This window comes from Astyanax mexicanus, chromosome 9 (genome assembly GCF_023375975.1).
Source record: "Astyanax mexicanus isolate ESR-SI-001 chromosome 9, AstMex3_surface, whole genome shotgun sequence".
In the NCBI taxonomy this organism is placed as follows: Eukaryota; Metazoa; Chordata; class Actinopteri; order Characiformes; family Acestrorhamphidae; genus Astyanax; species Astyanax mexicanus.
This window is the reverse complement of record NC_064416.1, coordinates 21,888,768-21,904,094: the sequence shown is the minus strand read 5'-3', so window position 1 is coordinate 21,904,094 and position 15,327 is coordinate 21,888,768. Positions and strand designations below refer to the sequence as shown.

The 15,327-nt window shown below is 35.3% G+C and overlaps 2 protein-coding genes across 4 annotated transcripts; both read right to left on the bottom strand.

Annotated features, from left to right (window-relative positions):
- rnf141 (ring finger protein 141) lies at positions 1 to 5,568 on the bottom strand. Of its 2 annotated transcripts, XM_007249238.4 has the most exons (6): positions 5,422 to 5,568; positions 3,710 to 3,907; positions 2,849 to 2,957; positions 2,248 to 2,429; positions 1,789 to 1,896; positions 1 to 1,698 (listed from the first exon to the last, which is right to left on the bottom strand). In XM_007249238.4, the coding sequence occupies exons 2-6, from the start codon at positions 3,844 to 3,846 to the stop codon at positions 1,548 to 1,550; spliced, it is 687 nt and encodes a 228-aa protein (XP_007249300.2). In that variant the 5' UTR covers positions 3,847 to 3,907; positions 5,422 to 5,568; the 3' UTR covers positions 1 to 1,547. The 2 variants fall into 2 exon arrangements, with proteins under 2 accessions (XP_007249300.2, XP_007249301.2); XM_007249239.3 differs by lacking the exon at positions 5,422 to 5,568 and having other exon boundaries at positions 3,712 to 3,849.
- Positions 5,569 to 6,946: 1,378 nt separating this feature from the next.
- On the bottom strand, positions 6,947 to 11,490 carry lyve1b (lymphatic vessel endothelial hyaluronic receptor 1b). 2 transcript variants are annotated; one of them, XM_007249235.4, is made up of 6 exons: positions 11,265 to 11,490; positions 11,011 to 11,179; positions 9,819 to 9,958; positions 8,869 to 9,261; positions 8,179 to 8,235; positions 6,947 to 7,406 (listed from the first exon to the last, which is right to left on the bottom strand). In XM_007249235.4, exons 1-6 carry the CDS (start codon positions 11,347 to 11,349, stop codon positions 7,261 to 7,263), a joined length of 990 nt encoding a protein of 329 aa, XP_007249297.3. In that variant the 5' UTR covers positions 11,350 to 11,490; the 3' UTR covers positions 6,947 to 7,260. The 2 variants fall into 2 exon arrangements, with proteins under 2 accessions (XP_007249297.3, XP_007249298.3); XM_007249236.4 differs by having other exon boundaries at positions 8,157 to 8,235; positions 11,265 to 11,489.
- Positions 11,491 to 15,327: the final 3,837 nt, after the last annotated feature.

Here is a 15,327-nt window from a genome sequence, read left to right as displayed (position 1 = left end):
TACAAAAAGTGGTACCTTATTTATTCAGCTGAGCACTGAAACTTGGTGGAAGTAGTAGTTCAACAACATCAAAAAGTCTATAGAGCTGCAAGTGATTAGACATTTACAAAGTTCAGGATTAACACCAGATTATGAACAGGATGTCAAGAAAAATATACATTTATTTATTCTTAATATATTATAGTTAATGTTATTACACAGGCCACACATACATACCAAAAAAAACACAAATCCAACCCAAAAAAAGAAACATTCGATCAGCTGTTTGTAAATTACCTGTAAATTATGGAACAATTTAAAAAAGGAAGTTAATGCCACAGAAAGTGAGTGCAGTACTGTATAAATACAGGTAAAATCACCAATGGCCAAATTCACAAAAGTGTCTTAAGAAAGAAAAAAAAAATATGACAATATATATTTTTGTTTGAGTCTTAAGATTTTTCTGTTTTCTCATACATTTCCTAGACTGCAGTATTTTAATGTCTAATTTAATGTAATTAATATTGAGGACTGTTTCTGTTTTTCCTATTTTGCAAGGATTTAATAAATATTAGATCATGAAAAAAGTCTTGCATAATAAATGATGATGATAATGATAACATACTATGGGGCACTTCCCGCAAACAGGGATTAAGCCTAGTCTTGGACTACACGGCAATTTAAATAGAATTGTTTCATTAAAAGTAAAACAGTCTACAACTAGGCTTAATCCTTCTCTGGGAAAACTGCCCAAATTACTGTTTAAAGGAAACCTTGAACAAACTAAGAGAGATTAAAAGAATATTTGACAACTTTTTAAGACTTAATTCCAGAACTTCTGAAGAATGATCTTCTTAGCGTTTATTTAAGCATTTATATATGTTTTATCCCTTAGGAAAGCTTATGTGAATCTGGCCCAGATAATCTGTTCGTAAAATAGTCTCAGTAGCCAATTTTTATTTTACAGACTAACCATTAAACCAGCATAGCTTCTTCATAAAATGCATTTTCAATTGTTATTGTATTAACTGAACTATAAGAAAAAGCCCAGATTACAGTTTGAGCAATATTGCACTTCAGTAGCAACACAATGACACCATAGGAACAGTGTCATTTTAAGCACTTAATTAAAATCCATTAAACTACTATGTTATGAGGAAACTTCAGTATTCAGAAATTCAAAGCTCTCTCTGTGAAGATTTAAACACTGAATGTAAAGAATGGTGGTCTCCACTTGTCTCAACTCTCCTGAAAAGTAAACTGAAGGTTTGATATTTCTAATTCATACAAAATTACTACTTAAGCGCAATGTGTTAAGAATTAAAAAAAAAAAAAAAAAAAAAGCAGGTGGTCAATCAGAAAACAGCAGTGTTTGCAGTGAAATGCTATGTATTGCCTTTTCACAGTTTCAGAACTCCAAAAAGTCTAAGGACAACAACAAGGGGTTATTGCCTCCAGCGATAAAGGAATAGATCAAGCTATTCTCACCTCCTCACCATTTGTTTTACAGTCAAAAGATAAGTGTAATAATTTAAGTAAGCAGGTATTAAGTGACGTAGTGGTTCAGTTTAGGGTCTGTGAGGATGGCCAGCCTCATCAGCGAGATTGAGAATGTAGCCGGCTATATCCTCCTCTGTGGGCGCATCAGACATTACCCATGATTCATTGGCAGCGGTTACCTGAATCCGGCAGATGGGACAGTTTCGACTTTGACCGCTCCTGCAATAAAAGGACAGAAAGAGAAGAAGTATTAGAGACACTCTGGAAGGTGGATTCCAGGGAAAACAGGGTCTGACTGCAGATACATACCACCTATCAATGCATTTCTGGCAGAAGCTGTGAGCACACGGCAGAATAAGATCCGCTTTCCCATCCATACAGATACAGCACTCTTCCTCATCTGTGAGCTGTTTCACCCTGAAACACAACATAAACCACACATAATGTAGTTAAATCACATTATCATACTGGTTCTATAAAGATCCATGTTTGCAACAAGAGATGAGAGTCTGAAGAGCCATTTACGAACCTTTGCATCAAAGTAGAGTTCTTAATAGACAGAATACCTAAAAGTGTTTTACTGTGGCATTGCTCAAAAATCTTTGGTAGCATCATTATTTTGTAAATAACACTCATGTTGTAAATGTATAAAATAAGATTGATGCTAAACCTTACTTTCTTTTTGTTTACTTGATAAAACACTGACCCAAATATTTAAATTTCTCTCTTTGTTTATGTTTGAGTGTGTATCTTTTGTTTTTGCATTACCTGCCCATCCACATACTGGCCTGACAGGACTCTGCAGAGGAAAGCTGCCCAGACGAGCACTCAGCAGCGCCCTCTCCTGAAAGAACTTCAGCTGCTTGGCTGGTAATGTCTTTGTAGAGCTGGTTAAACTGGTACAGGTTCATAATGCGTGAGGCCTCCACCATCCCATCCTCTTTGTTAATCTGCAGTTACACCAAAACAAAACAACTTACTTAAGCAAAAATATTCAATTTAGGGACCTTGAGTTTAGCTGCCGTTCCTGGACTTTGTACATGTGACACTTAATGGCCAATCAATCAAATCAGCTGGTCCAATAATTTCCAGTGAATCTAAGACTGGAAACTGGATTGAACACTAAGATTTAAGTGCCTGGGCTTTAAGGAGTGAGTCACAAGCTGCATAAATGAGAACAGCACAATCCTGCTACAGCTGAAAACACTCAAGATTATATGATCATAATATTTTCCAGTATTTACCAAGTACTTACCAATCAGTACCAAGGATATTTTTACAACTGGCCCACTCACATGATTACAAACATTAAACAGATATAAATAAATTAAACAGCTCTCTTTAATATGAAATTAAGGACTGACTTTACCTTAGTGCAGACTATTCTCACAGCCACTTTCCACAGGGCAGACGCATCAGATCCAGGCTGAACTTCGAAGAGGAGATGCTTCTGTTGGCCAGCAGCCAGCTTTGCAGTTCTGTCATGTGCAAAATAAAGATATTTAACTTCAGATTAGTATGAAATACTTTAAAAATGAATTTTATATTGAAAAACATGAAGTACTGGAGTACTAAAATTACTGCAGCATTTACAATTCAACATATGGAATTATGCAGAAAACAAAGTTTTGGCCTCCACAATTCCCTGACCTAAACCCAGATGTGAGTTTTGGGATTAGCTGGACCACAGTGGGAAGAAAACTCCATTGCAGCTTTAATGTCTGTAAATGTAATACTGAAAATAAAAAAATCAATCAATAATGTATATTTCATATAAAAGGGATTGTATTGAGCTGATATTTAAAGAAAATCCTAAATGCAATCATCCAATTAATCAGTACACTCATACATCTGGATGTGATTTAATGTGTTTATTCAAGTGTAGTGAACTGTTTGCCTTATATTCTAAACAATTAAGTCTAAGCATTAAATCTGTGCGTATAATGTTGTAATTCATTCTAACAAAAAATGATATCCCTATCGTTGTTTGGAAGACAGCTATGCATAGCTTTCCAGATCTCATATGATGAATGTTCCTGGCAAAACACAACCTTGTTGGACTCAACACAACATCAAGTGATCACTGACAGCTGACACAGCAATCCTGAACACAGGGAAGTGAAGAATTATGAGAATATAACAAAAAAGATAAACAGATAGATCCAGACCATCTCACATTTCTGACCCTATCTCAGGTTTCTCTTATTGTTAGGAAGGAACTACCGCTTACACCTCATTCAGCTCTGCCACTCGGCCCAAGAACTCCTCATAGGTGAGGTAGCCGCTGTCCCGCACTAGTCCGGCGTGCTTGATCAGCTTCTCAGGAAGCCTGCTCACCACCGCCTGGCCAGAGATCTGTTGGCCCATCTCAGCTCCACGTGGAGACCCACACGAAGAGAACACTAGAGCTCATTCAGCACACAACGCCCTGGGAGGACGTCAGAGAAAGATGAAGTAGAAAATAAGAGAAAGTGATCATATGTAAAAGCTGTTAAAAAGCTGAAATTATTTTATTTAACCTCAGCTGAACTTCATGATCAAAATAAAGCTCATATTTTAAACACATAGATTGTAATTCAATAGTATGGAATCTATCTACCTTATTCTGCCCCACCCACTTTCAAGAGTTTATTTTTTTTCTAAATGTGTGTTAGAATATTAGATCAGTTCTTTTTAAATAGTTTAAGGTTGTATTGTCTTTGAACTCCATAAATCTGCTTTTACCATCATGTGGAGGAAACTTGGTTCTGAAGCTCTGGTGAAGCGGACGATAGCACTTCAGATAAACAAATACATTTGATTTGATTTGGAAGGTGGTGGATACACGTTAAAGGGAACTCCTTAATATCTTCTCAGATATTTTTGTGTTGTGTTTAAAACTTTAAAGCAAAATTCTAATCTTATTTAAATTAGTATGACACCCTATAGTTTACACTAGGCATGTCAGCTAGGTTATATGACTTATTCTGCAAGTTGGTTTGTTTTTCTTTATCAATGTGGGTATAATCTAAATGAATGCTATAATGGACATAACACAAAGTAAAGAAACATGGTCCTTATCATCAGGCAGAATAAGGTTGTCTTGGTGCTAAAATGCCAGGAGGGAGGGGCACTGTGGTTACGTAATCCTGTACCATGTGGCCACAACAGAGTCATATGATCTGCAGACAGTAAAAATGATAAGTTTTTTTTAATTTACCAAATTGAAAATCTATTCAATCTATTGAAAATCAACTAAACATTGATTTCTGAACTCTTTATTGATTTTTGAACTTTATTAATATTAACAGGTTTTCTTTCCATTATTTGAGGTCTGATCACTTGATTATCTGATATTTTTGTCATTTCAGCCAGTTCTCATTTTTTGAAAATAAACGCTCTAAACGACAATATTGTTATTTGGAATTTGGAAGAAATGCTGTCCGTGGTTCATAGCATAAAACAACAATGTTCATTTTTCTTAAACATTTACACATAAATAGCAAAATCAGAGAAATTGTGGTCTCTTATTTGTTTCCAGAGCTGTATTGGGTTATAGCTACAGTAGCTAGTTAGTTAACCTAGCTAAATACTAGCTAATCTAGCTCCCAATACAATTCATTCTGAACACTGAGCTAGCTTAATTAGCTAATGGCCTGGTAATGAACACTCCATCTAAAGAATGAGGCTCCCAGTTCAATACGACACGACACGGCGAAATTAGCCAATTTATATACATTTAATATTATTTTCCTTCACTGAACAGAAACAGAAACAGGCTGTCTCAGCGAACGTCAGCTACAGAACTGCACCAGAATCCCCTGCTAACCTAACCTAGCTAACAAACAAACAACCACAGAGTATATCAAGAGTATTAATACTGAATAACTAACCAACCCTACAGCCCACATCTTCCAGTCTACTCTACATGGAATATGAGAATATAAACACATTAGTACTAACCTGCTGACATGAGAGAGATATCCAATAAAAGCACTGGAAGTAAAACCGCTCTCAGACGAGCGCAGTGTACCGTTAGCTTAGCCACCGAGCTGACTACTTCATAAGCAAACACTGGCGCTCAGTGATGACGTGCTGCACAGTTCCAGCCCACCCTCTGCTCCCTGTTACATTTTTTTATGTTAAAAAATCTTTACTGTAGAAAAAAGGAAATGTAAAGGTAAGTTTTCATTTTTTTAGCAAAATATAACATTCAACTTTGCTCTCCAAAAACACATTTATTATGAGAACACGCCAGAATTTTATTTTGGATATAAATTAATACAATCCAACATAATTCTCAGTTATTAATGGTTAGAGGTGGGAAAACAACAAGGATATCAGATACAAAAACAAACTCTATTTTACTCAGTTAATATATATTAGACTTTGTATTTAGACTTCCACCTATCCACCTTATTTTTATTTACCATGTGCCTTTTTATAAACAAGAGTTTTACAGAAAACCAAATAAAAGCTTTTTCATAAATCTCAGGTGTATTCTAATCTCTAGTGGCATTTTCTGTAGAAACCACAAATTTGACATCATAGCTTGAAAAGATATTTCTCCTTTACAATAACATTACAGAAGTCTCTCTTAACCCATTTCAGCTTAGACTCATTTCATACCGTTATTATGAATATTATGAATATGCATACCAACTCATTCATGTCTTTTTTCCCATTGCTGGCGCATGACACAGTATTTTAACATTTTGTTCTATAGTTCAGGTCAGAACTAGTTCTATGGAACGTAAAACATGAAATTAAAACATTTGAATTGTTAAATGGTTGAAACAGAGCTGTAGAAGCAGATGCAGTAGACTTTTAAAAGGAGTTTTTTTTTATCTCCAGCATTAAAACAGCACACCTCCATTCTATAAATGAGTTCAGATAAAGGATCGCACATTCACACACTGTCCTGTGATGATGTTTTCATGGTATTTCATCTGTCACTTAGGGACTCCATGAGCTAAATTGACTGGGACAATGCTATAAGGAACTTTCGGACCTAATAGGAGGGTGTAATTAAGCCAATATATAGGCCTAATTTAACCCTCTTTTTATGTTCTTTCTGCTCTTTCTGTAACTGATGAAACTACTTTTAGAATATATCTATTGCAAAGTTTTTTGTATTTAGTTAGTTTGTATTGTTTTTTAAAAGGACCTTAAACAAAATAAACAGTACTTATTTCATTTAAAGGACTGTCATCATTGGTCTGTGAAGCAGTAAAACTGTGTTCTCTGGAATGATGGTGTTGCAACCAGTATTTTATGGGATGAGTTGGGGATTAGGTTGGGTGGTAATCATCCAACGTACTGACTTCAATAAAGTTTCTGTAATTGAATGCAGTCAACTCCTCACAGCAATGCTCCCAAATATACAATTTGCTTAACCAACCTGAGCTGGTCATTTTTTTTTCAGCTTAGATATTGATTACTGATATTGGTGAAAATGGTTACACTAATAGACATTCTTACACACACGCATTTTCACAATGTAGTGTTTATTTTTTCATTAATTCATATTACAGTAGTACAATTCTACCAATATATATATTTTTTGTCACAGGTATGAAATTGTCATTGATGATGCCCAGTAAAAACATCCAAATTCATTATTACCACTGTTTTATTCCAGATACCTGAACCACCCTCATCTATAATACAAAGCATCTTTCTAAAAAATATCAAGCAGCATATTTACAGTCTTTCAAATCCCCAATAGCTCCAAAAATGTTTACTGACTGCTTGAGCACCCTCATGAAGGACACTGGCCTTAGGGTGATTCTGTGTCTTCTTCTAGCAGGAGAGATATATCACCTGTAGAGCTGCTTTTCCCCTTATATTTGCTGTAACACTGCTGCTCTGTGTGCTTCCACATCTCAGTTTCAACCATGTCTTTGTGTCGGAGTCTGACCCATGGTGGAAAACGGTGTGTTTGTTTACTGAAAGAGAAAAGACGCATGGTGAATGTAAAGCAAGAAAATGTAATGCTATTAGAAAGATGTTGGATATCTTTTTTTCTTTTTAATAAAAAAAATTTGTTGATGTTAAAGTACACTAACAGCTGACATGAACCTCCAATTCTGGACAGATGTTGAATTTTGTAAGGAAATAAAATGTGGATATCTGTCAAAAAGCCAAACTGTATTGACAATAAGTTGCAATATTAGCTAAATATAGAGATTTGGTTGCCATTTATTATGAATAAGTGTTGGTATTCAGTGTAAAACATGATTGGGAACTTAAAATCAACAAAATCATGATTTTGTCAAAATCTGATTGACATTAGTATAAGAGATTAACCTGATAATGGATTTAGATTGACTTTACCACCTATATTTATCCATTTGTTATAGCAGCACTATGTAAGAATTGGTATACAGTTGAGAAATATAATTTGCTCTTTGAGCCACTCCTAAAGGCTCTAACTGAATCTGCTGACCCCTCTCTTTCATTTTACCTTCACAGAGTGAGTTGCTTTCATTCCCAGTCACTTCCACTTATTATAATGTTGTTATAATATTACTGACTGTGGAATATTTAGTAGTGAGGAAATGTCATGACTGTGTGAGGCTCTTTTTCTTTTTTTTGTCTGATCGGTTAGCCTTAGCTTTTATTCTTTTCAGTCTTGCTATACTATACTAAATAAAATATAGCTTTCATTCTGTTCATCAATTAAATTATAAACTTACATCTTAAAATACCAAACTGCACCTGCTGCCGCCATCAAGATGAGCATGACAGCAATGATAACACATGCTGTTGGAACCTCTGTAGAAACAAAAAAACAAAGTCAATGCTTTTCAGGACACAGTAATGAATACATAAACACAACCACAGCAACGCATGTGCAAAACGCATGTGCCCATTTAAAAAAAATATTCTAAAAATACTTGTCTAGTTCTCTATCCAGTCCATTATAAAAAGCTACGCAACATCATATTTTTGATAGCAATATAAAAAAGGATGATTCAAAATGTCACCATATAATATAAAACGGTAATAAAGGTGATATATTGTGATTGTTTAAATCAAATTTTAGAAAAAAAATATTGTCATAATAATAGAAAAGTTTGCTTTTTATCCAATCAGAACAGTAGGATCTAATGACAGAGGACAACACAGCTATATTTTGGTCATGGTTAAAAATTTATCCTGTCTGATATCAATCTAAATTAGAGTAAACTATTTAATTAAAATCAATATTGTGTTTTTTGAACTAAATATTACAATACAATCAGTATCTTTCTACACCCCTGTTCTATAAAATCAACCTATATTATAAGTGAGGTAAATGCCAGTCATAGAAATCAAATCAATGAAAATATTGTTTATTGGTCCTTTAAGTAAGAATTTATTTCAAATGATTTAATCTAATGAAATGGCACTGTAATTGAACCTAACCTCCAAAGGATGATGTGGGCGTGTCCGGTGCGAGCGGTCCTGTTTGATTAGACTGGCTGCTTAAAGAGGAAGTATAGGTGAGCGGATGTGTGGACAGACTGATAGAAGAGAGGGATGCAGTAGAATTAGAGGAGGAAGTAGCGAGTGGAGATTGAGTAGTTGAGAGTGACAGTGATGGAGGGATTCTTGTGGCTGCAACAGTGGGAAAGAATGTGGAGGACATAGAGGTGCTGAAAGTTGAGGATGTGGAAGAGGCAGGAGAGGACAGAGAGAGGAAGTTTTTGTTAGATGCTGTAGAGTGAATGGGCCGTGGGGGGGTTGAATTAGCTTGAGGACTTGTGTTAATTGGGTTTGTCGTTGTTGGAGTAGTGGCTGTTGTTGCTTTGGTTTGACCTGCAAGAAATATAAAGGGGTTAAATCACATATATTATATTTGAATTTATTTGTGTATCTTTAACTGGTTTCAGTAAATTGGCATCAGAGTTCAGACATTATTATTCAGACATTCAGACAGTATTCAGAGACCACTTTTTAAATGTATTCATATTTCTTAAAATACTAGTTTATGTTACTATATTGCTGTACTGTAAATCACTGTCTGAAACTCGTAACAAATGATATACACTAGTTAGCAAAAAATATATATAGTTGCCCCCAGAAGATATTTAATGACAAACATAGCTTGGTCTAGAAGGCCTAGGTCATAGTGAGGGATGCAATTTCATAAGATGCCAGAACACCTGATCTTCATTACATTAATAAATTCCTGCAAACAGTTGCCCCAACTTTTCCTACAGGACAATGCTTATTTGCATGCTGCTGCAAACTCACAAGCATGTCTTGAAGGCACAGATGCTAACACTTTGTTCAGGGTGCAACTATTTTTATATGATGATCACCACCAACACTGACAATAATAACAATACTAATAATAATAACAACAATAATACCTGTTGAATTGAAGCAAAACACATCAAACAACCTGCTTAGAGGAGTAGACCAAGTAACAATTCCAACTTTGCTTTTGCCACACTTTTCATGTGGGTTTATTCGAGGAACGACCGCAATATTCTCCTCAACCCAACCAAACCTGCATGAATGCATGGATACAAAACATATTGTTATACATTATCCATCAAAAGCTATACCTATGTATGTGAAAGAAATCCAATTAAACCCTACAGGGCTGCAGATACATGATTAAATAAATATTTTGTGTTAACGGCACAGGTTTCAGATAAGTTATGGTTAGTACAAATTATTTTCTGAGATGATAGAAAATAAAGACTGCATAACTGTTATATTTATATGAGTGCAGAATTATGAACAGAGCTGTAGATTATGAAAATTACTAAAATTAGTTTGTTACTAATACAGCATTGGTAAACTGTTCATATGTATTATTACTACATTGAGTTTTATGAATATCTTATAAGAATGAAAAGGATTCTCTAAGCATTCCAAGATTTTACACTTTATTATTAGAATACACTACAACTATTTACTTTTAACTGAACATATACAGCTCTGGAAAAAAAATGAGACCACTTAAAAATTAGGAGTTTCTTTGATTTTACCAAAAATGAAAACCTCTGGAATATAATCAAGAGGAAGATGGATGATAGCAAGACATCAAACCAAGCTGAACTGCTTGCATTTTTATACAAGGAGTGGCATAAAGTTATCCAAAAGCAGTGTGTAAGACTGGTGAAGGAGAAAATGCCAAAATGCAAGAAAACTTTGGTTATTCCACCAAAATATTTATTTCTGAACTCTTAAAACTTTATGAATATATATTTTTCCTTTGCATTAGTCTAAAAGCTCTGCTTCCTTTTTTAAGTCAGCCATTTCCCATTTTTTGTAAATAAATGTTCTAGATGACAATATTTTAGTTGGAATTTGGGTGAAATGTTGTCCATAGTTTATAGAATAAAACAACAATGTTCATTTTATTCCAACATATACCTATAAATAGCAAAATCAGAGAAACTGATTTAGAAACTGAAGTGTTCTCTTCATTTTTTCCAGAGCTGTATTAAATCTGTTGGGTTAGCTGCTACTAATTCAATGATTGCTTACCTCTTAGCATTGAAATTTTATTTGTATCATATTATAATTATTACTGTTAAAACTTTACTGTACCTGCACGTCTCTAAGCCGGCAGCCAGTGCAGATTCCACTTCAGTTTTGGTAGCTATTCTAACACTGAGAGACCTGCACACCTCACTGGCTGTAGTGGCATTGAAGCTGTTTGATTTTTTCTTCAGCATGGCCATAAATACTCCAGAGATTCCACCATTTTCAGGGTAAACTGCATAAATAAACACAAGTAAAAATGACAAATAACCTAAAGATACTTGAATCTCACAGTCTACTGTAATGTATTAGTATCTTACCTTCAATCTGGCTGAGATCTAGACTGACTGTGAAATGCAGCAGAAAGAGAAGACAGCACAGAGTTAAACCCACTCTAGACTTCATTGCTCCTACACTAAAGTCTTGTTTGCATGGTGTGCTCTAGCGTAGCTAATGACAGAGGGAAATGGGAAACAGGAGGTTGAGGATGATCTGTTAAAAGACCTTCTCTTCGAGGCCATGGACCCACAGAGCAAAGGGCAAAAGAAGAAAACAATAAAACCGGGCACAGTACGGCAGGTTCTTAAAATGTGAGCTTAATGGCAGATCTCCCAAAAAATTCCAGCTGCAGCCAGCAAATTCCAGATGTTTGGGTCAAAATGTGCATTGCATCTATCCAGTCAGGCCTACTGGACCAAATGGCTAGTGTATACAGTGATGTAAATGATGACAGGCCTATGTATGCCCTCCCCTATTCATTTGTGTTCAATTTCAACCACTCTGTCACTTTGCCCCATCCCCATCACACACCATACATCCCAGACTGATAATAGTGCACAGTGTGTGTATTGTTCATATGGGGAGAGCCACAAAGCATGCTTCCTCTAAGTCACATGAAATGCCACTGCATCTCCTTTTTGGAAGTGCCATTAACACATCATTGGATGGCTGAACACATTTGGATGGGATCACTAAAATATCAACTGTCGTTCAACTAAGAGACCCCTGTTTTGGCTAAACTGACTGATTTAGCAGGTGGGGGGTTGTTTTGCATCACTGAATTCGTTCACTTTTCGTTGCTCATGGTTGCGTTAGTCACTGTTGGGTCAATAATGGTTGCAAAAATCACAAATATCGTAAACTCTACTTGAAAATGAAGGTGTGCAACAGTGGTTGCATCACTTATGGTTGCATCACTCGTGTTCACGACAATCACGTCACTTGCGTTCATGATGCTGACTGTAGCTGAGTTTGCAGTTCAGCTTTCTTTTCTTTAGCTTTCTTTTCTTTGGCAAACATAATAGAATGTGGTACTAGTTGTATTTATGTATTTTGTATTTATTTCAATTTTTATTTCAGTAACAGCAACTTTAGTGCTAAATGAGCTTTTCTGTGATACTGTACCATACAAACAAGCCCTGGGTGTGCATGGCCCTGTGTCTACTTAACTGAATGTCCTTTCTTGTGTCAATTTTGGTAGATACCGACCACTTTATACCAGGGGCTTTTCACAAAGCCTGCTTGTTGGAGGTTATGGCCCAGTCTTCTAGCCATCATATTTTATCAAAGCAAAGTCCTTTTTTCTGCATCCAATAAATCTAATGAACTAATACGTTAAATTAAACACATTAATAAAATATTATTTACTTGCTGCCAAATATGTAGATTCCACTTTTGACTTTGACAAGTGTGACTGAAACCAGATAATCAAGGTTATTTACTTCACTTCAAGTAATTGTATGGATGATTGGTATATGATTTGGGTTAAAAACTATATTATAGTAAAGGACTGTTGGGGGGAGTAGTTATATTCAGGCAGTTTAAACAGATTAACATTAATATGTCTTTCTGTTTCTGTGCTATTACTAATCATTTGGATATGCTCTGCATTGTTCTGCATTCAGTTCAAGTTCAACAGCAACTCCACATTCCTGCCCCCATTTCTTTTCTTTTTTTTTAAACTTTATTGAAAATTTTTAAACATTACAAAAAGTTCCATAGCCGCAAACATGATACACAAATACAATAGAGACTTATTTAAATACCCATCACCACATATCATATATACCCCTTTTTTATATTATTTTATATATTTTTTATTTATTTATTATTTTTATTATATATATATATATATATATATATATATATATATATATATATATATATATATATATATATATATATATATATATATATATATATATATATACATATATATATTGTTTTTAATTAGGGTTAAAGAGAATGTGGGATTTTTTAATATTAAATTAGGTTTTAGTTTGTTTTAAAGTTTTTATAATATTTTTAAAAAACATTTTATCTGGTACAAACAAGTGGATGGGCGGCACAGTGGCGCAGTGGGTAGCACTTCCGCCTCACAGCAAGACGGCCTGGGTTCGATTCCCGGCTGGGGCAACCCGGGTCTTTCTGTGTGGAGTTTGCACGTTCTCCCTGTGTCTGCGTGGGTTTCCTCCGGGTTCCTCCGGTTTCCTCCCACAGTCCAAAGACGGCACGTTCAGGCTAATTGGAACTTGATTGAAATTGCCCCTTAGGTGTGAGTGTGTGAGTGAATGTGTCTGTTTGTCTGTCTGTGTCCGTCTGCCCTGCGATGGATTGGCGGCCTGTCCAGGGTGTATCCTGCCTTCCGCCCGATGCCTGCTGGGATAGGCTCCAGCACCCCCCCCCCCGCGACCCTTCACGGATTAAGCGGTTGACAATGAGATGAGATGAGACAAACAAGTGGTCAATAGTCATTCTGGTTCTAGTTTTCCATAGCTGATGTTTGGTTACACATATAATAAACCAATAAAAATCACAAAACTCATCAGAAACACCATCATCAAATATGCCATAGGCAACAGAATTGACATTAATAACAACATTTAGTCAAATTTTTTGTAGCATTGTCCAGACTTGTTTAGAACGGTAGCATTCAATTAAAAAATGATCAAGAGTCTCTTCCTGTGTGCAGTTAGGCATTGGACACTGTACAGTTTTGACATAACAACTCCAATTGTATGGATGATTGGTATATGATTTGGGTTAAAAACTATATTATAGTAAAGGAACTGTTGGGGGAGTAGTTGTATTCAGGCAGTTTAAACAGATTAACATTAATATGTATTTCTGTTTCTGTGCTATTACTAATCATTTGGATATGCTCTGCATTGTTCTGCATTCTGTGGTCTTAAGTTCAACAGCAACTCCACATTCCTCCCCCCATTTCCTTTACCCTCCCTGTTTATCTGCCTCTGGCACTGTTTTGTTGTCTTCCTGTGTCATTTCTGCTCAGGAAACACTTTTCTTTTCAGCTTCCTTCTGTTGAACAAGGATTATATGTAGTAATATATCAGTTCAACGTTGTTGTTTCAGCAAATCAGCTGTGAGTTGTTCATTATGCTCACTTAACATGTCATTTGCACATAAATTATATATGATACACCACACAGTAGTAGCAGCCTTTTTACTACTGTAGCAGAGTTTTATTAACCTCTTCTTCCATGTCAGTGACACCAACAGGAGACCCTGCTCAAATGGATTCATGCTGGCTTTCCTACATCATTGTTTGAAATAGGAAAAGCTCTTATCTGTGGGAGTCATTATCAACTGACAAATAGACTCATCCAGGAGATCAGCCAAGCTTCCAAGAAAACAGGATAAATGTTAATAGCTTCACAGCAAAAATGGGACTAAAGTAGTATTCATAGCAGAACTACAAGGCAGACCAAAGCAACACCATGACCAAAAAAAAACTGTGCTTATCTCAGCTGGACAGGAGAGAGATTGTTGTCATGATCTCTTTGACCTTCTGGCCAGTGTTCTACAGATAGACCCTTACATAGAACATAGAAGTGTAACTTTTTGGAAAGTTCCTCCCTTCAAACATGGTGGTGGTAGTGTGACAGTGTGGAGCTGTTTTGCTGCCTCCAGGCCTGGACACTATTAATATTATTGAAAAAAATCAATAAATAAGGTTCTGAAACAGATATGTGGACTTTATTTAAACTTGCATTTAAATATTCTAAAAATTATAAAACATTTAAACCATCCTGTGTCTTCTCCAAAGAGCCTCAAATCTTTATAAAATAAATAATTTGTCTACTACATTATGTATACCATTTTAGCTTAAACAAAAATCTCTAAAATGGGAACTTCACAAGGAAATAAAAAACATACAAATAGTATTTAAACATTTTTATTCCACTGCTGGTTTTGTGTAACCAAGTGTATATATGTTATGGTGGTAAATATTTTTATTGGTATTAAAATATTACAGATATATGTTTACTCATTTACAGAAGAGTGAAATATATAAAAGGCAGTGTATAATTCTACATGGGTAAAATATCTTAAGCTTCCGATGTTTGTTTAAATTGGATAGTC

Excerpts from the sequence above, each read along its gene's own strand:
- rnf141 (XM_007249238.4), bottom strand. The coding sequence starts at position 3,846 with ATGGGCCAACAGATCTCTGGCCAGGCGGTGGTGAGCAGGCTTCCTGAG. Across the intron at positions 2,430-2,848 it reads TGAGAATAGTCTGCACTAAG|ATTAACAAAGAGGATGGGAT; the intron begins GTAAAGTCAGTC and ends GTGTAACTGCAG. Across the intron at positions 1,699-1,788 it reads CAGAAATGCATTGATAGGTG|GAGCGGTCAAAGTCGAAACT; the intron begins GTATGTATCTGC and ends CTTTTATTGCAG.
- lyve1b (XM_007249236.4), bottom strand. The coding sequence starts at position 11,349 with ATGAAGTCTAGAGTGGGTTTAACTCTGTGCTGTCTTCTCTTTCTGCTG. Across the intron at positions 8,236-8,868 it reads GCCCACATCATCCTTTGGAG|AGGTTCCAACAGCATGTGTT; the intron begins GTTAGGTTCAAT and ends TTGTTTCTACAG. Across the intron at positions 7,407-8,156 it reads GCAGTTTGGTATTTTAAGAT|TAAACAAACACACCGTTTTC; the intron begins GTAAGTTTATAA and ends TTTCTCTTTCAG.